The sequence below is a fragment of the Enhydra lutris genome, unplaced genomic scaffold (assembly GCF_002288905.1).
Source record: "Enhydra lutris kenyoni isolate GAN:26980312 unplaced genomic scaffold, ASM228890v2 scaffoldscaffold9, whole genome shotgun sequence".
NCBI lineage: Eukaryota > Metazoa > Chordata > Mammalia > Carnivora > Mustelidae > Enhydra > Enhydra lutris.
In genome coordinates, this window is record NW_019154093.1 from 3,212,954 (window position 1) to 3,239,593 (window position 26,640).

General features: G+C 53.0%; 1 protein-coding gene across 5 annotated transcripts in view; it reads right to left on the minus strand.

Moving 5' to 3' along the window:
* Positions 1-11,270: 11,270 nt before the first annotated feature.
* LOC111143070 (sodium/potassium transporting ATPase interacting 1) overlaps positions 11,271-26,640 on the minus strand; it is a 41,162-nt gene continuing 25,792 nt past the window's right edge. Inside the window, exons 2-7 of one of the 5 annotated variants that reach the window (XM_022496521.1) lie at positions 17,925-18,062; positions 16,266-16,346; positions 14,839-15,036; positions 14,089-14,149; positions 13,355-13,436; positions 11,271-13,205 (exon numbers count right to left, since the gene is read on the minus strand). In XM_022496521.1, the coding sequence (XP_022352229.1) occupies positions 13,196-13,205; positions 13,355-13,436; positions 14,089-14,149; positions 14,839-15,036; positions 16,266-16,346; positions 17,925-18,062 (570 nt within the window). In that variant the 3' untranslated portion in view covers positions 11,271-13,195. Of the gene's footprint in view, positions 13,206-13,354; positions 13,437-14,088; positions 14,150-14,838; positions 15,053-16,265; positions 16,347-17,924; positions 18,063-26,640 lie in introns of those variants that run through there. The other 4 variants (XM_022496524.1, XM_022496522.1, XM_022496523.1 and 1 more) reach the window with 4 other exon arrangements.

Here is a 26,640-nt window from a genome sequence, read left to right on the forward strand (position 1 = left end):
GAGGAAGCAGGCTCCCTGCTGAGCAGAGAGCCGGATGCGGGGCTCGATCCCAGGACCCTGAGATCATGACCTGAGCCAAAGGCAGAGGTTTTAACCCACTGAGCCACCCAGGTGCCCCACTGCAGGGCACCTCTATGACACTTTTACCAAGAATGGCCCAGGTCCCTGCATCGCTGGGAGGAGCAGAGCCGCTCACCCACAGGGACCATTCATAGGGGGTCTGCTTTGTGAGAAAGACATATGCTGGGGGTCATGATCTCAGGGTCCTGGGATTGAGCCCCGCATCAGGCTCTCAGGGAGCCTACTTTCCCCTCTGCTTGTGATCTCTGTCTGTCAAATAAATAAATAAAATCGTAAAAAAAAAAAAAAAAGACACACACTTCCCTGTCCTTTCAGCCCCTGCTCAGTTGGATCTCTCTGTAAGGGCAGTCTGGCCTTGCACCAATTAATTCACTCTCCCTGAGGCCCAGAGAGCTCCTTTTCCACCTTTGAGGCTCAGCTCAAATGTCTCCTCACCACGAAGGTCTCTCTGAATTCACCCAGAAGAACGATCAGCTCCTTGCTGTGTGTGTTAAAAAGAAAACCACAGGCCAAAACAATGTCACTTGGGTCTGTGCAAGTCCAGGCCGATCTAACTGCCATTTCAACCTCCCCCAGAAACTAAGTCTTAACTGGTCAATCAGGAATTCTCTGATAAGCACCAGAGAGATCATCTGTCACGTGGGTCCTCTTCATTCCCCAGAGGAAGATGAAGTCATCTCATGATAAGACCCCTTGCCCTTCCCCCTAAGGGAAAATCACCTTGCCTGAAACAATTGTTTCTTTTCTTTTGATCATAACTTTCTTGTGCCTCCCTCCTTCCTATAAAAACTTTCCATTTCGTATCCCTTGGAGCTGCTCTCCACTTGTGAGATGGGATGCTGCCTGATTCATGAATCACTTAATAAAATCACTTAATAAATCACTTAAATAAGTCACTTAATAAATAAAGTTAAGATGAACTTGTTTGAATTTTTTAAAGCTTACTTATTTAAGTCATCTTTATACCCAAAACAGGGCCCCAACTCATGACCCCAAGATCGAGTCGTCAGGTCTTCTCACTGAAGTGGCCAGGCACCCGTGAATTTTATTTTTTCACCTGTGTTTCAAGGTTGTATTCCTAAGTCACTCCTATGGGCTTCTGTTACAGGCCCCACCAGATTCCAGCATGTTCTGGTGAAGGACAGGGTACCACCCCCACTGGATTGTGACCCCGCAAGGCACTGTGAACCCAGGTTGTAATAGATCATTTGATTCCTCCACTGACACTTTGTGGAGGCCCCTAGTGCCTGAACTTTGTCTGCAAAACCCTGAGACATAAGGGAGTGATGGAATTTGGGTTCTTGAGGTCAGCTGACAATTTGAGCTGCCATTCATTCTTAGTGAGTTCAGGTCAGGAAAGCATCTCCATCCTAGTCTCCTGTCTCTGGGACACATTTTGTAAAACCAAATCTAGAATTCATCCTCTTGCTCTGATTTCCACAAATCCCCCTCACACAGGCCTTAGTGTAGGTAAGGACTTGACAGAAGATTTGGTAGACGTAGGGGGAGGGTTTTAACACATAAAGTTGATCCTTGTTCTTTTTCTCAGCAACTTTTGAATTTGCTTCACAGGACTTGTCACAAGTTGTAATTATTTTATTTCTATGTCTTTTAACTTTTTCTTGGTTAGTGTGCTTTCTCCCCTAGTTATAAAGCATGGACTGAACTTGCCTACTGTTGAACGAATGAATGCCTGTGAAATCAGACATCTGTCTTGAATCTTCATCCTCCACTGGGAAAGCCCTTTGAAGTTTCTTAGGCCTTCTCCCTGTCCCCTTTCATTTTCTTTTTTTTTTTTTTTGGAACCAGTTTGTCCCATAAGGCCTCCAAAATTCTCACCCAGTCATGCAGAACATCTTCTGTTCTCTCCAGCCCCTACTTCCAGACCCATCTGTGAATCTAACAGGAATTCAGAAGAAACCAGAGGCCTCTGATGGGAAGGAATCTCCACCCCTTAGGGCACAGCAATGGGTTTAAATGTCCCCTTTCCTCCGCCATTACATTTTTTTTTAAGATTTATTTATTTATTTATTTATTTGACAGACAGAGATCACAAGTAGGCAAAGACGCAGGCAGGGAAAGAGGGGGAAGCAGGATCCCCGCTGAGCAGAGAGCCCAGTGCGGGGCTCGATCCTAGGACCCTGAGATCATGAGCTGAGCTGAAGGCAGAGGCTTTAACCCACTGAGCCGCCCACCCCTACCCGCCCCCCCCCCACCACCGTTACACTTTTATCACCATTGCCCTCTACAGGGCTTGGCACAGGAGGAGCTAAGCCTGCCTGTGTTGTATTAAACTCAAGGAATGGAATGCTTGCCTGGAGAAGGAAGATTTCAGGTGGTGTGGCCAATGAAAGTGGTCACAAACTCTTTGCCAACCTTCTGACCAAAAGGTAGGCCTAGGGGCACCTAGGTGACTCAGTTGGTTGGGCATCTGACTCTTGGTTTCAGCTCAGGTCAGGATCTCAGGGTGCTGGTTTCCATGTAAAACGCCAGCAATCCTCCTGAAGAGACCATGTGGGAAGATGCAGGCTACGCAGAGCGTGTCCAGCTGGGTTCCATTTTATCACTGATGCCACCAAGGCACCAGGCATGTGAGTGAAGCCTCATGGGTGTCTTGGACCCTCAGATCCAACCAGCCACCCACAAAATATTGCCAAGTGGCCCCAGTTGGTCCCATGTGGAGCAGAATGACCCAGCTGAGCCCTGCCTAAGTTCCTGCCTCACAAAACTGCCAGATGTATTGGATGTTTCCAGCCACCATGCTTGGGGCTGGAACAGCAACAGCTAACTGGAACGGAGAGAACAAGACCCTGGAGGGGGCGGTGCAGACTGAGGATGCTGGCTGGGCAGCCACCAGGACACAGAGGGCAGGAGAGTGATGTTCTGGTGAGAAAAAGAAAGCAACAAGAGCTTCATCTGCACTCTGGCAGGGCTGTGGCTGGACAGACAGACACTGGCCACCCCATCTCTCCCTGGCTGGACCAAGCTGAAACAATCCTTAGAGGACCATGGCACTGGCCTCACAATGGAGGTGTTTCACTGGCGGCATGAGACCGAAGGGACACATACATATTGAGTACCCACTGTGTGCCAGGCACAGTGATGAGTAGTTTCTTACAAACCCAGCACAATCCAGAGAGGGAGCGAGAGACAGAAAGGGAGAGAAAGAAAGACAGGGGGAGAGAGACACACAAATGCTGGATCTGCCTTTCAAATATGTAAAACTGAGGCTTGGAGGAGGAGACAGAGTTGGGATCAAGCCTGGGCTCTAGTTCTAGAACTGTGGCCTAGCCATGTCAAAAGAGTTAGAGGGCTTGGAAGATGTTATAGTGGTGGTGGTGGTGACTGCAGCTCACAGGGGGACTGGGCGGTGGCCGCCAGCACGCGTGCGCAAACCCTGGAGGAGGGGCTGCGGCGCCCCCTGCCGGGATACCTGGCCCAGAGAGAGGAAGAGGGGCCACGTGGGGCACCCAGGGCCCTTAAAACCCAGGGAATCAGGCCAAGTGTTCTTACCCAGCCGGTGGAGATCGTGTAATGCTGAGGGAGGCAGGCAGAGAAGCAGAGTCTCTGCAGGGGGGAGAAGAAGGACCTTCAAGTCGGGGAATGACCTGGTCAGGGAGATGGCACTTTGCCCCTCTGTGCCTCAGTTTCCCCCTTTATAAAAAGGAAATGACCACAGCACCTACCCTGCTCTTCCTCCCTCCCTCCCTCCCTTCCAACTCCTTCCCTCACTTACTCAACAAACACCTACTGGGAGCTGACAGGACCAGGCCTAGGACCAAAGCTAAGTGTGACTCCAGCTCGGCCAGTCCTCGTGGGCCACAGGGATGGGGAGATGATCGTCCCAGGGTTTGGAACGGTTTGTTCCCTTCCAGGCGTTCTGTTTTCACCTCTAAGCAATGGGAGTGCTCATCACAGTAGAGGCTTGGAGTGGCTTCACAGGGCCACAGGGCTCCTGGGCAAGACTGCAGGGAGGTGGGCAGATCCTGGGCTGGAGAGAAGGCAGAAGGAGACTGTAGCTGGTTCTCAGGGCCAAGTTCTGTGACAGCGAGACAGGGCCCTTTGCCCACTGCCCTCGCCAGAGAGCAGGCAGGGGCTGCAGAGGCGGAGGGGGGAAGGCTGGCACTGAGAGCCGCCCCAGGCCAGAGAGGCCTCTGAAAGCTCCCTGGGGAGGCAGAGCTGAGAATTGTGTCCCTCCAGACTGCCCCGGGGTGTGCTCTGGCAAGGAGGCCTCAGCCCACCCCAAATATAGTGCGTTCTTGCCCTGTGGAGCCCTTACCCTCACCCACTAGGGCCTGAAGACACACATTATTAGGGTCATTTTACAGAGAGAAATATTGAGGCTTGGAGCAGCAGGGTAACCTGCCTGAAGGGACCCATTGAACAGACAAGAACTCACCACCCTGCTCTCTCCCTCTAGCTCCCCACTGACTTAGAACCTACTCCAGTTCTCCATCTATCCTCTTCTCGGGGTCCTGGAACTTCCCATCCCCATCCATGGCATCTTTCAGGACCGGCCGAGTGCCAGGAAAAGCAAGGTGTGGGGGTTCGCAGATGAGTGGGATGCTACTGGGTCACTCTGGCTCTGGGCAGACGGAAAGGACACATTCCGGGGCCCCAACACTCCACCCTCTACCCGATCCCTCTACCTCCTCAAACACCAATGATCAGAAGCTCCGGGAAGGGAACTCACGCTTCGCAGTTTACACTCGCCCCCGCCCGTCTGCAGTCCTCACGGAACCTTGCCCAGTGAGGCTTCCAGTGTGAGATTATCAGGCTTGGCCAAGTTTGCCCAGTTAGCAAGTGGCAGAGCTAGGACCCGAACTTCAGAATTCGTGACCTTTCCTAGGCTAAGACCAAGAAAGGAGACGCGGAGGGAGGGCGCTGGCCGGGCAGCAGGAGGCCCAGGAAGTGGGGTGGGGGACCTGGACTCCGGGGTGCTTGGGCGAGGAGCGGTCTGACTAGCGGAGGGTGGGGGTCTCCTCGTCTCCAGGTTGGGAGGCAGCGCACTCACAGCGCCAACCAGCAGGCGTCGCTGTGACAGCCGTGCTCCCCCGCGTTCTGATGGAAGGGGGAGAGTGGGCTACTGGAGGGCAAGGTTAAGGCTGTGAAAACGGGCTGCACCTCTGGTGGAGGTGGTGGGGAAGATGCACGATATCGCTTATGAAAAGTGCCCACGAGGCTCAACAAACGGGCATTGTCTTCCCACTTTACCACCTGTGAAATCTTATTCCATTTCTCTGTGCCTCAGTCTCCTCAACTCTAAAATGGGAATGCAGCCGCTGGCTTCACAGGGTTTCTGTGGGGATTGAAGAGAGTTACTTAAGTCTGGCACATTATAAGGACTTGGTGAGTGTTTAATGTTGATTGTGTTCTGCTCCCCCACTCCGAGGGGGGACTCCCCGCCCCCCCACCCCCCCCCCCCCCCCCCCACCCACCCCCCCCCCCCCCCCCCACCCACCCCCCCACCAATCCCTAGTCACACTGAGGGAAGGAGAGCAAGAGCAAGGGAGGTAGCCAGAGATGCATACAGGGTGTGTTCCCCAAGAGGGTGGGAGATTTTTGAAGTCAGTGTCCTTGGCAGTTGCTCCCAAATTTCTGACACACCAAAGCTGTGTGAGATAATGTTTGTTGATTTAAGCTGCTAATTTTGGGATAACTTGCTAGGCAGCACTTGAAAACTCAGAGTCTCCCCACCTCCACTCCAGTCCTAGAGCAGTGGTTCTCAACCCTGGCTGGGAACTGAAATTCCCTACAAGGCAATACATGTCCACGGTTAGAGAATGAGCCTGGGGTCAGAGTGGCTGCATTTAAACATCTGTCTCACCACTTACTAGCTGTGTAACTTTGGGTGTGTAACTTAACCTCTCCCAGCTTGAGGGTCTCCATCTATAAATGATTATAACAGAACTTGCCTTCTTGGGATTGTTACAAAGACTGAACATGTATGAAAACATGTCAATTCTGCCTAGAGGGGAAGCTGTGAGAGAGCTAAGGCCTTGCCGGTCTTGCTCATTTGTGTAGTCTCAGTGTCTAGAATGGTGCTTGGAACATAGTGGGTGCCCAGTTAATATTTCTTGACAGAGAATGGAATCAGTCAACTGAGACAACTCAACAGTGTTAGTCTGGATCAGCTCCTTGGCTTCCCGACTTCAGCCCTCTCTGCTGGCTCCACGGAATGTTCTCCAACTCCAAGTGGGGTAGTGCCCCAGGACTCAGGTTTCAGCCCTCTTCTCCGTCTGCATTCATTCCTCGGTGACTTCATCTGTTTTCCCGACTTGAAACATTATCTTGAAACCAGTGATTCCAAACTTTCTGTATCAGCCCAGAGCTCTCCTCCTTGACATCTCCACTTGAATGTCTAGTGGGCATCTTAGATTTTCCTGTCCAACACCAAAATGCTGACGTCCACCCCCAAACCTTTGCCTGTTGCAGTCATCCGGTCTCAAGAGCAGCTCTACTTGCTCAGGCCACAAACCTTGGGGATCCTGTTTGACCCCTCTTTTTCACTTAACTCCCCCTCATCCAGTCTTCCAGCAAATCTCTTGGTCTTACCCTCAAAATATACTGAAATCCAGTCACTTCTCACCCTCTCTACTGCCGCCATCTTGACTGAACCACCAGCATCTCTCACCTGGACTGCCTCGATGGCCTCTGACCTGGCCTCCATTCCAGCTCCTGACTTCCTAGTCTATTCATCACACAGTATCCAAACGGATCCTCCCAGCTCTGTGCTCTGTTACTCCAGTGGTTTCCCATCTCACTCATATTAAATGCGGAGGCCCTTATGATATCCTTCAAGATCAACAGTATCAGACATGCCACCTCCCACCCGCTTCCGTAACTTATCTTCTGCCACTCTCCCCTTCCCATGCTTTGAACCACACTGGCTTCCTTATTCAGGCATGCTCTCACCTCAGTGCCTTTGTACTTGCTGTTCTCTTTGCTTTCTACCCTAACCTTCTTCAGGTCTTTTATTTCTCTTCCCTACCATTTTGCTCTGGGACACCTCCGATCGACCATATTTTTACTGGTTTATTTAGGTGTGTCTTTTCCCAATAGATACCCTCCCCAGAGGGGGGATTACTTCTTGCTTTGTTCACTGCTATATCCCCAATTCCTGGCACGTAGTAGGTGCTTCGTAAATATTCAAGGATGAATTCAGATGCTTGGATTCCAGTAAATTAGAACCTGGTATGCAAGTGGAGTCCAGAAATCTGTATTTTAAAAAAGGGCATCCTGAGTACAGTTTGGGTTGAGAAGCCCTTTTCCAGAGTGTTCGCAGGTTGAAGAAACCCAGGAATATCATTCGAAGTCCAGCCCTCTCATTTCACCCATGAAGTCACCAAGGCCAAAGGTGGAGGAGCTGCCCCAGGGCCCTGGGTGGGTGCAGGGCAGAGGAAGAACTAGGATGTAAGTCCTGGATGCCCGGCACAGGGCTCTCTCTGCTGCTCCAGCCTGCCTGGGCCTGCCCCGTCCAGTTCCAGGGCAGACTCAGAGTGGAACTGCTGAGTCACTGGAACAGAGGCTCAGGGCAGGGTGTGGTCCCCAGCTCAGGTGGCAGTGGGACCATGTGGCGCTGCCCTCACCTCCTCCTCCAGGTGACTGAGGCTGAGGGAGGGTAAGGGAGGGCTTGGACCTGTCTCTGCCCAAACTAACCTAGGGGGAAAGTTAGGCAGATGTTTAAGTTCAAGAGTAGACCACAGCCTTTAAAATGACTAACGTACTACACTCACACACGCACGCACTGCAAGATTGTCAGTAAAACTCGAGCTTAGGGGAGAGAGCCTTCAAGTCTAGCTCTGGTATGATATAGCTGGCAGGTATAATTCAAGGGACCCTCCATGACATTGGAGGAGGGGGAGTTCTAAAAATGTCTGAATGCCTCTTTACCCAGGGCTAGGATTTCCCAAACCTGGATTACGGGGTGGGGTGGGGTGGGGTGGGGGGTTGCAAAAAAATACAGTTTTCCTGTCACTGCCTGGGAGATGTTTGGGTTCAGTACATTTTGGCGCAGGATCAGGAATTTGGATGTTAAGGGATTCTTATGCTCTGGAAACGAGAAACACAGCCCTGGGCCAGCAGCCTGTGGAGTAGTGAATCCTGTAAAGCAATGGGGTTTTGCTGTCAGCCCCCACTACATTCCTAATCTGTTTAAGAAACTGCAAGATCCAATTCCAGTGCATTAAAGAAAACACTAGTGTGTCTCTAAGTCCCAGTAGACATGTGCGCTTGTCAAATGTACCTTAGGGAATTCATATTCTCGTTTTAAAGAACACTTGGAGTCCCTTTGTGATTCAGCAGTTACTGGAAGATGGCCCGTCCTATCTGGATTATTCTAGTGTGTGGAGATTGCTGGGAGGTGGCCCCAGGGTGGCAGGGGCTGGGGGATCGTCACTGAGCTTTGTAGGAAGACCAGCTCACCTGGCTCCAGAGTCATGAATTTGGACCTATGTATGCCTGCCTCCTGCAGTCCATGCTGATCATTATGCTCCCAAATTTACACAGAGCTCATGGTCACAGCCAGATCCCCAGAACACACATCTACAGAGGCTTGGGAGAAATCTGAGGTCTCTTCCAGATAAAACACTGCTCTCTGCCTTTCTCCTCCACCCCACGCTTCCAGCCCTGCCAGTTCTTGCTAAAGGACAGCTCTAACGTTTTTTAAATTCCACACATGAATGGAATCATACGGTATTTGTCTTTCTCTGACTTATTTCACTCAGCATTATACTCTCTAGCTCCATGTGTGTTGTTGCAAATGACAAGATTCCACTCTTTTTTACGGCTGAGTAGTATCTCATTGTATGTAGACACTGCATCTTCTTCATCATTCACCAGTTGTTGGATATTTGGGCTCATTCCGTAATTTGGCTGTTGTGGACATTGCTGCTAAAAACTTCAAATTCATATTTTTGTATCCTTTGGATGAATACCTAGTGGTGCAACTGCTGGGTCATAGGGTAGTTCTTTTCTGAACTTTCTGAGGAACTTCCATACTGTTTTCCAGAGTGGTTGCACCAGCTTGCATTCCCACCAACAATGTAAAAGGATTCCCCTTCTCCACATTCTCTCCAACACCTGCTGCTTCCTGTTGTTAATTTTAGCCATTCCGACTGGCGTGAAGTCGTATCTCATTGCAGTTTGGGTCTGTAGTTCCCTGATGATTAATGATGTTGAGCATCTTTTCATGTATCTGTATGTCTTTTTTTTTGGAAAAAAGTCTACTCATGTCTTCTGCCCATTTTTAAACTGAATTAACTATTTTTTGGGGTGTTGAGTTTTGTAAGTTCTTTATGTATTTTGGATACTAACCCTTTATTAGGTATGTCATTTGCAAATATCTTCTCCCATAAAGACAGCTCTAACGGAGCAGCTTCTGCTCAAAATCCTTCAGTAGCTCCCATCTACATCACTCAGGCCAATGTGCTCTGATTTGACATCAAGGCTGCTATAACCTGGATAAAACTCCTATCCTGGAAGGCAGAACAATGGCTCCCAAGGGTGTCTACATTCTAGCCTCTGGAATGTGTGAATGGGTTACAAGGCAAAAGGGACTTTGAGATGGGGAGATTATCCTGGTTTATCTGGTTGGGCCCAGCCTAATGACATGAGCCCTTAAAAGTGGAGAAACTTTCATGGCTGTGGATAGAGATGTGACGATGGAAGGAGGGTCAGAGAGATAGGACATTGCTGGCTTTGAAGATGGAGGAAGGGGCCACAAGACAAGAAACAGGGGTAGGCTCTAGAAGCTAGAAAAGGCAAGGACATGGATTCTCCCCTAGACCATCTGGAGAGAAACGCAGCCCTCCAGACATCTTGATTTTACCCCAGTAAGACTCCCATGCCCAACCTCTACTGAACCATAAGGCAATAAATTTGTATTAAGACACTAATGTTGTGGGGACTCCTGGGGGGCTCATACAGTTAAGTGTCTGCTTTCAGCTCAGGTCATGATCCCAGGTCCTGGGATTGAGCCCCACATGGGGCTCCCTGCTGAGAGGGAAGCCTGCTTCTCCCTCTGCCTGTCGCTCCCCCTGCTCCTGCTGTCTCTCTCACGTATTTTTAAAATCTTAAAAAAAAAAAAAAAAAGATACTAATGTGTAATCTATGGCAGCAATGGGAAACTAACACATTCCCCATCACATCTCCAGTCAATCTGTCCCAGGCTATCCTTCCCCTCCCCCGACATGTGTTCCCCTACCTCCACATCTGTGCTCATGCTGGTAGCCCTGTCCAGGACACTCAGGTGACCTCTCGCCTGAGCTATTAACAAAAGCCTTTCACTCCGGCCTGTCCTCAGCACTGACCCCCTGCCAGCAGCATTCACTCTTCTGCAGTCCCATCCTGTGGGCTCCCCACTAAACCATAAAGTCCTTGAAGACGGTGTCTGTGACTGATTTTCCTCCGACCTCCAAGACCAGGAGGGGTCCACAGAAGTTTCCGTGATGAACCTGGGGCATCTTTGTAGAACCTCTATTTCGGGATTACCTGGGAATCTTCACGCAAGTCCTAATTCTACCAAATCACAATGGGAGGCAACTCCACGTGTATTCTTGGGAAAAGATTTCCAAGGTTCAGAGTTAAGGAGGAAGTTGAAGATTGAGTAGAGCATGTTGCCATTTGTGTGAAAAGGGGAAAAAATATTTATGTCAGTTGACAAAGAACTGTCTGTCTTTGGAAAGATACGAAAAATAGGTAAAAAGATATAAACTCCTGGAACTTTCTGAATTCTGTACCGTATATACCTATCATCTAATCATAAAAGTAAAGAAAATTTTGAATATTCAAAATATCAATTCTGGCCCTGTTGCCAGAAAAGATCCAGGCTGTCCAGGGCTCTGTGTCTAAAGCACTTTCTGCCACTCATTCTAACTCAGGAACTGAGCTGTCAGGAAAAGGGCAGACATGAGATGCAAAGGATATTTGGAAGCACCAACTTACACTCCACTTAATCAGAAAAATAGAGACTCTCCAAGGGATTGTGAGCCAGGTTTGGGAACCCACTGATTGAGCCCCGCCTCTGCATTTTATGGATGAGGAAAGTGAGGGAGAGTGACTTCCAAAAGCTACAGAGCCAGCCAGCACAGGCCAGGGCCCCAGGAATGATAATGGCAGTGACCTTGACTCCCAGCCCCTGCTCACCCTCAAGCAGGGACCCTGGTGACTCACAGGGCAGGACAGGATGATAGAGAAGAAAACACCATCTTTAATGAACCCACCTGCACAGAAACCAGGGAACGCTCCCTGCCTTGCAAGGTCCCAGTGGGAAAAGAACTTGGTCCCTTGCAAAAACCATCTTATAAAAACAAAAGGCTTCAAAGCACCAGTGGCTAAACCCGTTGAGTAGAAAGGAGGCTGGGGAGTGGGGGTGGGAGGAGAGGGTTGGAGGCAGGAGTTGGCCTGGAAGCAGGATAGCAGCCAGGCCCGAAGGGAGCTGCCCCCTTCTTGAGCGGAACTCCTAGCTACCTGGGAAGACCATAGGGGACCTCAGTGCCCGGGGTGGCCAGTGGAACTCCTGGGGCTGGCTCCGTGGCACAGCACTGCAGAGGGGATAGCAGGATGGGGTCCTAGCTCCAGATACTTTGGCCTTAGATGTAAGGAAGGCTAGATCAGAGGGTAGAGAGCGAGAGAGGTCGCCGTGGATGGGCTCAGGCATACAAACCATGCGTTTCCCTCCAGTTCCCCCGTGCCTTCTGCCCTCCCTCCTTATCCAGGGCCACTCCTGTTGTACAGACTGGGAAGCTGAGGCCTGCCCCTCCTGCCCTTGGACTTACAGCCCATACACAGGAAGCAAGGTCCTCAGGGGTGTCTGTGGAAGGAGATGGGGAGAATGAGCTCTCATCTGTTTGCTCTCAAGGGTGCTGGTCCTCCCGACCCCACACAATGACCCACATGCCCAGTCTGCCTCTTCACAACTCCTTCTGGGCTTGTTAGAGGTTTCTCTTGGACATTGGAGTGGTCATAAACGCTGGTGATCTTTGAAAACTGGTGATTGGTAGGTGCTGACCAGCTGTCTTCCATTCTGGAACTACAGGTCCTCCAATGGGTGAGGTGGATGGAGCCATCGGGGGTGGTGGAGTTGCTGAGGGGACAGGGGATCATGGCTGCAGCAGACCCGGCCTCAGGGACCCGGAAGGGGATGGGGTGGCTGAGATATGCTCCCTTCCCCTACTGGCATGACCTTCAAACGTTGGCCCAGGGTGGACAGGGGCCGAGTCTAGGAGGGCTTTCCTGTGGGTCAGGCTGAACTCAGGGCTCTGGGCTCTGTTCATCTGGTTCCCAACAGGAGAACAGGTATATTGCTTCAAGAGAGGCGCTGGCAAGTGGTGGTGGTGTGTGTGATGTAGATCACATGGGTTTTAGAGTGTTCCATCTGGATGGGGGCTTGGAAATGGGATTCAGAGACCAGGCACTGGGTTTTGGAGTCTGAAACTACAGAAGGTACACTGTGTTCAAGGCCTGCCTCCTCCAAAAGCCTAGCTGTGTGGCCTCAAGCAAATCGCTTCATATCTCCGGGCCTCAGTTTCCACATCTGCAAAATGGGAATTTTAATCCCAGCCTAGTCCCGGGAATTAAGAGTCAAATGAAAAGGCTAGAAAGAGCTCCATCTGCTAAGAGGTTATTTTAATTGAGGGAAACTGAGGCCCAGAGAGGGCAAAGAAGGGCCTTGCCAGATGTCACACAGACAGTTGGTGATGGAGCTGCGACTGGAACCCAGGACTCCTGCTTCTAGTTCACAGTAACTCTCCCCAGGGCTGGTGAAAGTGTGGTGGACGGGGTGAATGCCATTTCTCTCTGGACAGGGGACCGGAAGTGGGGTGAAGGGTTTCGAAAGAGAGAGGCTGGAGAAGGGAGGGAGGCCCCAGCGCACGCCAAGGCTGAGATAAAAAAAATACAAACCCCGCGATCCCCTACCCCTCCCGGCCCGCCCGCATCCCTGGAGTCGGGCTGCGAAGGGCCAAGTCCAAGTCCGCGGCGCACTCAGCCCACGCAGGCTGCAGTCGGTCCGCGAGCCGCCAGGGGGCGCGCCTGCTACTTTGGCCCAAGCTCGCGCCAGCTGCTTCAGTCTAGCCAGCAAGCTCGTGGCAACTGGATGGGCGCGGGACAGAAGCTACCCCGACCTGCAGGAAACAAAGGCAGGTTAGGGAAGTGGACGCTGAAAGTATGGGGCAGAGAGATCCGGCTGCCTTCCCCGCTCCACCCTGCCTGTCTTTCCCCTACAGGAACACCTCAATCCCGCCACCCCAGCCCGCTGGGCGCCGTGACCCACGTGTACAGAGGCTGCAGTTGTAAATGCGACGTCTTCTGGGGCGCCTGGTATCCGTAGGAGTCAAAGCCACCGATGAAGTCAACTGCGGAAGGGGAAGTGGTGCATAGTTAGGGATAGGCCTGTGGGGTATGAGTTATGGGAGGCTGGGTGCTGAAAAGGAAGAATCTGAGGGGGTCAGACCCCAGTACAGTGCCGGGGGGGGGGGGCTTTGCTGCTGGTCCTATGGGGAGCAGAACGAGACTCGCAGGAGCTCAGCCAGAATGGGCCAAAGCCCAAGTAGATAGAGAGCCTCGGGGATGGGCCGTCCTTCAAGGGAGCAGGGCTTGAGCCACTTAAGGGGGCAAGACCTGGAAGGTGGGAGTGGAGGGGGCTTGAGCCACTTAAGCGAGCAAGACTGGGAGGTGGAGGTGGAGGGTAGTGGGGGGACGAGGCTGGGCACCCGTGTTCCTTGGTAGGGGTGAGCCTCGGGGAGCTCCTCTGAGGGGCAGAACCTAAGAGGAGTGGGTGGAGAGTAGTGCTGGAGCCGTGCACTGGATGTCTGGGTCACAGCCCAGAATGTGCTGGCTATGCAGACCCCCACCACCCCTGCCACCTCTTCTCCCCCACTAAGAGGAGCCAGTTGGCCAACCCAGGTTTCCCTGCCTCCCAGGCAGCACAGGGCTCTGTCCAGGGTGCTGAAGGCATGGAGTGGTGTGTGGCCAGGCATCCCCGTTCCCTAGGGGCTTGGCACTCACAGCTGTCCTCCTCCTCCAGGAACACTTTGCTCACGTAGCAGGCGAACACGAAGCCAAAGAGCTGGGGGTGGAAGGAAAGAAGACAGAAGCTCTTCCTCCACCTGGCGCCTGGCCGGGCCCAGTAGGACGGGAGGGGTGGGGTGTGCGAGGATGAACACCAAACCATAACAACTTCAAGTTAAATGCTTGGGCCTTACAGTCAAACATATCTGGTTCCATTCTGTGTTCTGTGAGTGGACTTGGACAAGTCATTATTTTACCTCTTTGAGCCTCAGTTTTCCCAGCTGGACCTGGGCAATACTTTACTGACGGGTTAAGAGGAATGAGGATTTTGTGGCTTTGGATGTGTGGAGTGCTGAAGGCAAGCCTGCGAACTATATTATCATCTTGGAGCCACTCTTCTTTCAGTCTCACAACTCTACACAGTTGATGTGGTCACGCCTTTCTGTGAATGAGCATATAAGCTTGGAGAGGGCAAATGACTTGTCCAAGGTCACACAGCGGATACACTGGAGACTGGGTTGACTCATGGTCTGATGACTCATCCTAGTCATTAAACCCACTCACTCTTGGAATGGGAGCTGGGGCAGGGGTGAAGGGAGGAGATACAAGATACGGAGGCAGAGCCAGACAGAAGCACAGACAGGCTGGAAGATCCAGGTTCTCCCTTTCTTAACTAGAGCTAAACAAAGGGGTTGGGGTGGACTTCACCTCTGGGAGTGTGTGGGCTGGGGGGACAGGAGGACTCACAGCCAGGAAGATCTGCAGGGCACTGCTGAGTGCTTCGATGTAGGGGTAGTCAAGCAGGCAGCCAGTGACAGAGATGACATGGTGGTCTTCCAGGGCGAGGCGGGAGTTCAGGACAGGTGTCACCAGGCAGCCTGGCCCATTCTCCATCCACCAGGAGCGGTGCAGGGATGTGTTGAAGGTCATGATGAAGTCCCGGTCCTGGGGGCAGAGGGGCCTAGGATACTGAGCTGGGGCCAGGGGTTGGGGGCATCTTCTTCAGGCCCCAGGAAACTTTATATAAGATCTACTTCACACCTGGACTGTTGAAGCAGTCTCCTCTCCTGGCTTGATTTGAAGGGTACGGACAGAGTCCGTTATTGCAAGTCTATATTTGGCCAGTAGGTGGCACTTGATGACTACATAGGTCTCACACTTCCACCAGAGGCAGAAAGGGCTAGTGCTGACCCACAGGAGCCCCAAAGTTTCAGAGATGTGAAGGACACTAACAGCGACTGAGTCCAGTTTTCCAGCCATAGGTGAAATCCTCAAAACAGACTCCTTCACAGCCTGTTCAGCCTCTCCACCGCTCTCTGGGTGTGGCCCTGGGCAAACCTATCCTCTCTAGTTCTTGGTGTCCCCATCTGGAATGCAGAAAGGGCCACCCTAGATCAGAGGTTCTCACCACAGCATGATCTCTCCATTCTCTCCTGCAGCCTGTTAACTAATATTCACCGAGTTCTGACCAGGTGCCAAGCCCTGAGATGTATAATCTCATTTCATCCCCTGAAGCAATCACATGAAGCAGTTATCTGCACTCCCCAGACAGGGAAACTCAAGCTCAGAGAGGGTAAGCCACATGCCCAGGGTCACACAGCTTGGAAATGTTGGAGCTGGGATTTAGATCTAACGGAACTACAAAGCCAATGCTCCCATTCATATATTTTCCCCTCTTGTGTACTAAAAACAGAAGTTGTGTCCTCTGGACTTGCTCTTACACAATCTAAAAACGTCCCCTTTCTTCCATAGTTCTGCACAGGACCTGGTCCACTTGATTTCCCTAAGTTTACTTCATCTCTTTCCCTTCTGAAAATACTGATCAGAACTGGACACAAATCTTTGTAGCCTAAGCAGTACAAAGGGCCCTGAACATGTGTAAGGCCCCAGGGCACTTTCCAGGACCACTGCAAGTGGTTGATTTCTACTGAGCTTGTGATCAAGTGCGACCTGGCCCATCTTCACGGCCCCTCAGCCTTATCTGTCCCATTATTTGTTTCTGAGAAGTGCAGAAACAAAAAATGTGGGGGTAGGGTCTGCGGAGTATAGATCATTCGAGTGTATAGAGGGAGATCTCTTCAAGATATGAAGCCCCAGACTAAACTAGGAGCCCCTGGCTAGGGGATGGGCAAGGTCAGGCTCTGCCCTCTGGCATTGCCAGGCCTGAGGCTTACCTGGGACAGCTGTCCAACCTCCAGGTAGAAGCAGATGATAAATGCATTCCAGCCAACCCAGAGCACCAGCCAGGCTGCATACTGGGGAGAGGAGAGGTGAGATCAGGGTGGGGCGTGGAGGAGCGGGGGGATGGGGCGTGTCAATGGAGCCAGAGCTCAGGGACTGAGGAGACCTTTGCAAGGGGAAGTGATGACACTGTCTCATGCAGAGAGCACTTTAGTTTACAAATCATTATTACATTCGTCCTGTCCTTACAACAGCCCTGCATGGAAGGCACTGCTCTCCCTCTAAGGATAACCTATATCAGCCCTAGAGAGGAGGTTTAAGTTTGCCAAGATCACACAGCTGGGAAGAGGTGGGCCTGCTCCTCAAGCTCCAGTCCTCTGGCAGCTAATCCAATGCACTCTTCGGAGAAGAACAGACACAGCCCGGCTCTGGAATGCTGGAGAGGAGCGGGGTGTCTCCACCCAAGTCCTGGGCCTGCCATGCCGCTGCTGCCTCCCAGCACACAGCACCGCTTGTAGGAGTGCCTGGGGCCTTCTTGAGAGCCAGAGAGAAGGATTCTCCCATCCAGGATGAGACAGAGTTTTCGAAGGGTGCTGCTCACCCGGCTTCTGGGAGCTCAGCCTGTAGGAGGTGGGCAAAGCCCAAGAATGAGCCAGAATGGGCTGTGGCAGGAATGGCAAAGCATGTCGTCGTCATCACAGGCGTCAAGCATGTGTGTAATAAGGCAACTCGAAGGCTTTTCCCTCCAAAGAGGCATGTGAACATGTCACTGAGGAAGAACAGGGGAAGAGGGTGAGCCTAGCTGAAAATAGGAGTTTAACAGAGACCATCAAGGACCAGGGCTTGGGCAGAGGAAGCAGGAGGAGGGAGCCAGGGACACAATCCACTCCTGGGATCAGAGCACAGGAGGCAATGACCTCTAAGCCCCACTTGTGGGGCACCTGGGTGGCTCAGTCGTTAAGCGTCTGCCTTTGGCTCAGGTCATGATCCCAGGGTCCTGGGATCAAGCCCTGCATCGGGCTCCTTGCTCAGCAAGGAGCCTGCTTCTCCCTCTCCCACTCCCCCTGCTTGTGTTCCCTCTCTCGCTGTGTCTCTGTCAAATAAATAAATAAATAAAATCTTAAAAAAAAAAAAAAAAGGCCCCACTTGCCATCAGACCACATTCTCGATGAACAGCAAAGGACCAAAGCCAAGCCAGCCTTCTCAAAGCAACCTGAGAACTAAGGAAGATGAAGTCCGTCCCTCCACTGACTTACTGATGGAGACTTCACTCAGGATTTGATGCTCTAATCCTGCCACTTATTAGCTGTGTGACCTTAGGAAGCCTCGCAACCTTTCTGAGCCTCATTTCCTCACCTGGGAAATGGAGACAGTAAGATACCCCTTGCAGGGCTGTTGTAAAGATGAGTGAAACATGCGAAACGCTTAGCTTCGCACATGGCAGGCACTCACTAAATGACACAGATGGTTAATATTTGGATTTTTCCCTAGGAAATCCTTCAGGGAAAATATCAATCTCGTCTTTCTGCTGAGCAAAGAAGCATTGGGAATAGGCTGGAGCTAAGAGAGAGCAGGGGTCTGGGCACTGCGGGGGTGGGGGGGCAGTTCTGGCTGGAGGAGCAGGGGCGTGGGAGGGGCCGAGGGAGCCATACCAGAATGAGGTACCGGGAGCGGTACTGCACGGTGCCAAAGATGCCCAGGATGACTGCCATGATGTGCAGGAAGTTGGCTAAGATAGGAGCCCACTGATAGCCCAGGAAGTCAAAGATCTGCCGCTCCAGCGCAGCGACCTGTGGGAGAGAGCAGGCTGAGGCCACGGTCACGGCCTGGAAGGGAAGGACAGGGACGCTCCCCTGGACCTCATGCAGCAGGTCACACCACTTACCATGGTGACGAGCCACCATGGCCTGACTGCTCACAAGTCTCAGAGCCATCCCAGCTCTCCCAGACCACACGGAGATGGGGAGATGGAAGCAAGTCTGGGGGGACGGACTGAGACCCTGGTCATCACTTCGGGGACGGGAGGAGGGAGCTGGGGTTCAGAACACCTTCCTCCCTGCCAAGAGGCCCTCCCCATTGGCACCTGCCCCTGCCCCACGTGGGGCTGAGAGCAGGTGGAGTTAGGATCCAGACCACCTCCCCCAGCCCTGGCCAAGAGCGGAGCTGCCGCCCTGAAGGGCCCAGGAAAGTTCCTGGACCTGAGTCCGCTTTTCCAAGCACTGCTATCTGGAGGCTGCCCTGGCCCGTGGAATCCATGCGCTGCAGAGAAAGGGATTTGTTTTTACTTCCCTTCCCCAAGGGAGCTGTCCTAGGTTGCAAAATTGACCTCAAGCTCTTTCTCTCCCCATCTCCGTGCTCTGTGGCAGCACCCTTCTCCACTAACTCTGTGCTTAGTCATGTGACTTGCTTTGCCCAGTGGGACTTTAGGCAGCGCAGTGCAAGTGACGATCTTTTGAAAAACTTGCGTGTGCCCTAGAGATTGCCCAGTAGCTATACTTGTAACACGGACAACACCATGCGGAAGAGCCCCTGTGACCCGCTGGAGGATGAGAGGAGAACCAAGCCCTCTCCCCACTGCCCATGACAGCCCGCCAACCATGTGAGTGAGGCCATTCTAGATCATTCCAATGCTAGCCAACCTACCAACTGACCAAAAACACGTAGCCAGACCGGAAGAATCTTCCAGCTGACCTACAGAATCAAGAGCTAAATAAAATGATTATTTTAAATGGCTGCTCCAGGGGATGCCTGGGTGGCTCAGTTGGTGGAGCGTCTGCCCTCAGCTGTGGTCGTGATCCCAGGGTCCTGGGATCGAGTTCCCCGTTGGCTCCTTGTTCAGCAGGGAGCCTGCTTCTCCCTCTACCCACCACTCCCTCCGCTTGTGCTCAATCTCCCTCTCTGACAAATCAATAAATAAAATCTTAAAAACAAAACAAAACAAAAATCCCAAAATGACTGCTCCAGAATGATCTGTTACCCAGCAAAAGTTAACCGATACAGGACTCAGTCAATCGACCCTTTCCAGGAGCCCCTGGTTCAATGATTCAGCTGATTCATTAAGAACGAAGGTGCCAGTGACCTCCATTGTTACTGACTGTCCAACACCTCTGCTCGTGCTGACAGAACCCATCTCTCTGTTTTGGAAACCACCTCCCAGACCTTCAGTCCCTGTGGCTTGGGTGGGGCTGAGCCCACCTCTAATTTCAGCAGTGGGCTCACGACTCAATCCCGACCAGATAACTGACACACAGGGATCTGGTCAGGGCTGGGCACTCGCCCTGTGGCCAGCTCCCGAGAGTTACCCCGGAGAGCTGCCGGAGCAGCCGGCACAGAGATGCTGTCTGCCAGCGTATCTGAATGGGTGCAGTGTGACTCGCTGCTGCTGGTGGCCGTCTTTGCCATCTCAAAGGGACAGAGAGGGAGAAAGAGTGAATACTCAAGGGGAGTCTCCAGGCCATGTAGTTTTTGGCCTGAGGGTCTAGCCACGCTGAAAATTAATTCTCCCTCCTTGTACATGTGATTTCTGTCACTTGCAACCCAAAGTCCTGATTTAGTGCTCGCTTCGGCAGCACATATACCAAAGTCCTGATTTAAACGGAAGGGGAGAGGAGGGGATATGGCTGGGAAGGGACAGGGAAGATTCTGATTGAGAAGATCCCAGAAGCCGTTTTCCTGGCAGGGAGATGGGGGGCGGGGGTGCTGGCGCTACCACACAGATGGCAAAGCTTGGGCAGAGACCCAGGAAGCTGCAGGCCTAGCCCTGGCACCCACCCACCTGGCGCCAGCCTGCCTCTTGTTGGTGACTCCTCCCGCAGGGCCCTACAGACTGCAAAGAGCTTTCCAAGTTCATCGCCCACTGGATGCTCCTTGTCAGAAAGGCAGAGCTGGGATCATGATCTTGTTCTCAAGCAAGAGACCATGAGGCTCAGAGAAGGGAAGTGACTTGCTCAAGGTCACACTACAGGGAGGTGGCAGAGCTGGGCAGTCATTCTGCTTTTCTCTGCCACCTGTCCCACCTTGGCACCAACCCATCACCTTTCCCTGCTGGCACTGGCCTGGGAGTTGAGGTGTGGATTCCGGTTGAGAGTCTGACAGACTCCTGGGTGCCCTGGGGCAGGCCACCTTCCCCACCTTCTCTCAAGCTCCTTCTTCTGTACAGAAGAGACCATGGACTACAGGACTCTAAGAGCCCTTCCTGCTTTGACCCCAGTGGTCTGCTGACCTTGGGGGAGAAACTCCCCAGGTTGTTCCCTGCTCCCACTTCTCCTGCCCCACTTCTGCTCTTCTCCTTTTCACCCGGACTCTGCCAGGCCTTGGGGAGCCCCCTGCTGGCTTGGGGTCCACTTGATGTTCTCAACTCAGCTGGCATCTGTTCCTGGCACGGAGGCTGCCATCAGAGGACAGAGGAGGTGGCCAAGACAGACTTGCCCAGGCTCATAGTGTAGCTGGGGAGAGGCCTTGCCTGGAAATGCCCTCCTAAAACATGGGGTCACCCTGCTGCACCCCTGGCCTCCTGCTCCAAACACTCTGGATTCCCAGGGACCTCACTAACATAGCGAACAGGGGGACAGTTCCCACGAAAAGCTTTGGAGTCACTAAAGCTCAGGTTCAAGTGGCCACTCTGCGACTTCATTCAAGTTACTTTCCCTCTCTGAGACTATTTCTTCAACGGTAATAGGGAAGGCAATCCCTCCCCTGAGAAGTCGTTGTGAGGATATGGAGACATCACACAGGCTAACGGACGACTAAACTTAATAAATGGTGACTAATTAGGAGAAGACGCAACAAGTGGGAGCTCCTCAGATGGGCACCGCAGGCTTGCTGGGAGCTGCCCCACTCCTCTCTCCCCAGCCAGCTCCTGCTCCCCGAGTGGCTCAAACAACAGCTGAAGTCCTGCCTGCATTTCCCTTTTCCGCTATGCAAGTCCTCCTTGGTCTTCAAAGTACAGCACAATTCCCTCCTTTTCCAGAAAGACCTCCCTGATTGGCCAGAGGGATGACTCTTCCCCCTGAATATGGAGCCCTGGCCATTCTGGTCACTGTCAGCCGACACTCTGGCCTCCCTCCACCCTCCCTCCAACCTCATCTGCCTCGGGGGTCACTGTCTACCTACTTGTTCACAGAACATGTGCTCTGCGTCAGGTCCTGTGCTGGCGCTGCGTGCAGAAGGGAGTAAGCTCTGGTGCCTGCTCCGCGGGAACTCAGTCTAGTTGGGGAGATGGGTGGGAAATGGACGCCCATACACCAGTGTAGTCGGCACGGCCACCCAGACCTGAATGCTAATGCTCAGGACCTGAGCTGAGACCAAGAGTCAGCCGCTCAACCAACTACACCACCCGGGTGCCCCTAAGCTTTGTTTTTTAATTATTTTTACATTTTTAATATATTTTTAAAATATTTTATTTATGTATTTGAGAGAGAGAGAGAATGAGCGGTGGGGAGGGGGAGAGGGAGTGGGAGAAGCAGACTCCCCACTGAGCAGGGAGCCCGATGTAGGACTCGATCCCAGGACCCTGGGATCATGACCCGAGCCAAAGGCAGACACTTAACCTACTGAGCCACCCAGGTGTAAACTTAGTTTTTTTTTAAAGTAAACTCTATACCCAATGCGGGGCTCAAACTCACGACCCTGAGATCAAGTGCCCCACGCTCTACCAACTGAGCCAGCCAGGTGCCCCTCCATATATATTTTTTAATTGAGATTCTGCATCTTATAAATAATCTCAATCCTAAAGTTATTATTTTTGATTAGAAAGCCAAGTCAGATATTCCAGAACTTCTGCTTGTGCAGCTGTGAGATGCGACTAATTACCAAATAAAGAACAAACAAATAGGGGGACTATCTTCCCCATCTGGTTGCACCAGCTTAGAACAATCTTCTGAGGGCCGCAGTGATTTAAGTCCTAACTGGCCTGTTGTGTCCTGTCAGTTTGATGGGAGGACTAGTAGGGGGATAATGGCAACTTCGAAACTCCTTCGAAAAAATTTCAAGTGCACCTGCACTGAAGGAAAGAGTGACTTTGGGATGTTTGTTTGTTTGTTTTTAACGTGTAAGCCAGGTCTTGAGTCTCTCTCCTAGGTGGGCCAGGCCCAGGACAGAAGGTCCTGTTGACAACTGATGCAGCCTCCTGTGGGATGGGGGTGGGGGGCGGTGCTGGCCAGCACCCCTGTCCAAGTGCTTTCTCTTTGCATGTTTTTCGTTGTTTGTTTGTTTGTTCGAAGGAGGCTCCGCACCAGCCTGGAGCCCAATGTGGGGCTTGAACTCAGGACCCTGAGATCAAGACCTGAGCTGAGATGAGTCAGATGCTTAGCCGACTGAGCCACCCAGGCACCCGTCGAGTTACTCCCTCATCAGGGCAACCCGCAGAGCTTGGGGCAATCGCTGAGGCCCCTGGGCCTGCCAGTGATCCCCCTGCCCCCTGCCAGGACCCCAGATAAGCAGGACAAGGACGAGTGCCCAGATCATCCCGAGTGACAGATGAGAACAAGTTACCCAGATCCTGTGTGGATCTGTCAGACCCACAGAGTAAGTCCCACATGCCTGCCCCTCAGCACCCCACCCTCGTCTCCTCAAGGCCCTGCGCTACTTCGCCTGACCCCCCCCCCCCGCCCCCCCCCCCCCATGAGCCCTTCCAAACCAGCCCGTGCCCCCCCCCCACCATTTGCACCCATGGATGCTACTGTCTCTGTGCTCCTCTCACATCCCTAAGTTGCTTACAGACCCAGAGAGCCCGTTATCCGCCAGCCTCCAGGTCCTACCCTTCCCCGGAAATGAGTTTCATCCCTGCAGCATCCTTTGACATCCAGGGGCCACCCTCTCGCCCTCCAGCCCCTCAACGTCTCAACTCTCAAACACCATCCCCGGGACCTTTCCCCTCACTGCTCCTCCACGGCCACCATGCGGACTGCCCTGCCTCCGAAGTCACCAAGTTGACAGCCCCCGCTGGACGCCCCCCAGCTGGCTTCCCAACGGCCCTAATGGTGATGGGGACCCGCCGGGTCCAGCCCACTGAGTCCTCTGCCTCTCACCCCCCACCCCTCGCATTCCCCGGAGCCTGACATCCCCGCTGCGCTCGCTGGGACTGCTGATGCCCCCTCACCTCCTCATGAGCCTCACCTGTAAGCCTGACTCACAGACCCCAAAGCCTTCCCCTCACACCTGTCAGGAAAAGCCCGCACCTGCACAAACCCAATTAACAGTGTCCCCTGCTTGCAAAGCAGCTGAGTGCTGCTGGAGGGAGTCACTCCCCGGGCGGACACGGAGCACCACAATGCCAGGTCCATCACCACAACTTCGAGAGGCCCTCCTCGCCACCCCACAACCCAACTAGACTTCTCTGGAGAACTCACTTTGCCCATGGACCACTTCCGATCTCACTGTCCTCCGCCCTCCTGGGACCCCTCCAGCCTCCCTCTCAGGGGACCTGGCTTCTGCCTAGCCCCCTGCCCACCCCCTCCTCCGACAGGGGCCTCCGCCTCCACTCTGGACCCTATCTCCTGTCTCCTCATGTGCTCACCCCATCCTTGGAAACTTCTTGCCTGTAACTCAACCTCTCCCTCTGCCCAGGATGCTTCCCACTGGCTCCTAAGCACACTCAAGCCACTTCCATTAAAAAAGCAAAAGAGAAAAGGTCCCCGCTCCTCCTCCAGCGAATGCCTCATCTATCTCAACGCTCTCATAGCCTCCACGCCCTCCCTCCCACCTGCTCCTCTGCCCACGGGCACGTGAGGATCTGGTTCAGGGGCTAGAAGCAGAACCACGGTTAGAATCCTCATGCCACGGGACGCCTGGGTGGCTCAGTTGGTTAAGCAGCTGCCTTCGGCTCAGGTCATGATCCCAGTGTCCTGGGATTGAGTCCCACATCGGGCTCCTTGCTCAGCAGGGAGCCTGCTTCTCCCTCTGCCTCTGCCTGCCATTCTGTCTGCCTGTGCTTGCTCTCTCTTCCTCTCTCTCTCTCTGACAAATAAATAAAATCTTTAAAAAAAGAAAAAAAAAAAAAGAATCCTCGTGCCACGGGGCCGGTCACTTCACGCCCCTGCACCTCAGTTTCCTCACCCGCAGAATGGGTATCATTCACGATACCTCCCTCATATGGTGGTGGAGAGATTCCATATCATTTGTTAATTTATATATATGTTTAAAGTACGCTCTAGGGCCACCTGGGTGTCTCAGTGGGTTAAAGCCTCTGCCTTGGGCTCAGGTCATGACCTCAGGGTCCTGGGATCAAGCCCTGCATCGGGCTCTCTGCTCGGTGGGGAGCCTGCTTCCTTCTCTCTCTCTGCCTACTTGTGATTTCTGTCTGTCAAATAAATAAATTAAAAAAAAAAATAAAGTAAGCTCTATGCCCAATGTGGGGCTAGAACTCACGACCCCAAGATCAAGAGTTGCATGTTCTACCAACTGAGCCAGTCAGGTGCCCCGTTTTTTGTTGTTGTAGTTTTTTTTTTTTTCCAGATAATATTTAAAATTATGTCCTGCTGCAGAACTCCCCGTCTCCCCTTGCTTTATTGTTTCCATGGCGCTTATCACAGATTACCGTACTACCCACTCCCTTACCCTTTCACGGTCTGACTCCTGCATTGGAAGGCACACTCCCTGGTGGGGATTTCTGCCGGAGGTGCTCACCGCTGCACTCCCGGCGGTGAGAGCCCAGCCGCAGGTGCCAACACGGAACTCGGTCTCCACCCTCCCACTCAGCCAGGACCCTAAGTGTCAAAACACCCCCAGGCCATTTCCCAGGCCCTCTTTATGCTCCGTCGTCCAAGCAAACAGGTGCCCACTCAAACTTCGGGCGCTACCTGTTCTCCCTTCAGCCTCTAGCCCCTTTATAACTGGCTACCCATCAGAAGGCTGGTTGTGAACTTGATGCGCTCACACCTGGCCCGTTTCCAGTGTCTGGGACCCATGAGGTGTCCAACTGCAAAAGCCAGAAACCTTAACTTCAGATGCTGTTCTCCCTCCTGCTCATCTGAATCCCTCTCACCTCTGGCCACTTTCTCCCACTGCTGTCCTCTCACGGGGCCATTACAACACTACCAGCCAACCTCCCTGCCCAGCCCGGCCCCACCAAGCCTACCTCAAGCCTAACCCACCCCTCTCCTTTCCCCAGTGAAGCCACCCAGTGGCCCCTCCCCTGCCCTGAGCTCCCCACCCCCTCCTGATTATTTATTTATCAGGTAGCTGCCAGCCAAGGGGGATGCGGTTGCCATGGGAACCTTCAGCCCTGAGTCAGGGCTGCCTCTGTTCTCAGTAGGATACTCTAGCCTGTCTAGACGCCAACCCCAGGAGCCTAACACCAGGTGGGGGGCAAGGGGTGAGTGATGCAGATGGGCCCACCCTAGCCCCAGGAAGCTGGCTGGGGGAGAGGGGGTTGGGCTGTGGGCCACAGAACCCATCAGAAGCCTCTGGTGCCCAAGCCCTTGCCGGCCAATTCTGCAATTCTGCAACGACTTTCCTGGCCAAAATTCCAGCCATGTCATCATGGGACTTAGGTACAGAAGTCAGGCCATCTGGGGGAATGACGAGGGAGGGGTCCCTGAAAACCATTTTCAAAGAATGGTTTGGTCCAGCCTGGTACTGTTATTGAGGTGGGAAGAGCTCCCCATTTGGGGTTCAGCTCCCTATTTGGGGTCCAGCCCTCCACTTGGGGTCCAGCCAACTTCAGTTCCATCCCCGGTCAGTCTCTGATTCACTGTGAGACCTTGGGCAAACTACTCCCCCTCTCTGAACCTGAACCTGGGAAAATGTCCTGAAGCGCACGGCAAGTCAGACAGTGCGTGGAAAGCTCTCAGCCCAGCGCCTGGCCCGCCCCGGGGGGCTCTGTATATGGCAACGGCCTCTGCTGCATCCCCCAGCTCAAGCCCCCCTTCTCCCAGTGGATTTCTGAGGCAGCTGACAAAATTAAACTCGACTCAGCCCCTCATCCATGAAATGAGAGAGTGGGACTGAAGCCAAAGAGAAGGACCCCTGGAGAGCTACCAGTCCAACCCCTTCATTAGGGAGCGGAGCAAACTGCCAGATAGCGGCGAGTGGTCTATGAGTAGTCGTCCCCTCCCCGGACGCTTCGCGACCATCTCTGGGGTCCATCTAGGGCAACAGCCTTTGAGCAGGAGCTGAAACAGTCCCAGAGACCAGGCAGTCTTTGGCAGGGGCAGGGAAAACTGGACCAGCAGTTCACTGAACAAGAATTTCCTGAGCATCTATTATGTGTCAGGCCCTGAGCAGAGTGTCTGTTGACGAACAGGCTGGTGTGGCTCCCTCCTCAGGGAGCGCAAGTCTGGAGACAAACACCACAGCCCTCCGGGAGCTGAGGAGGGGGGCTTCTCTGATAGGTTCCCCATCCACCATGTGTGGTGACCTGTGAGGACC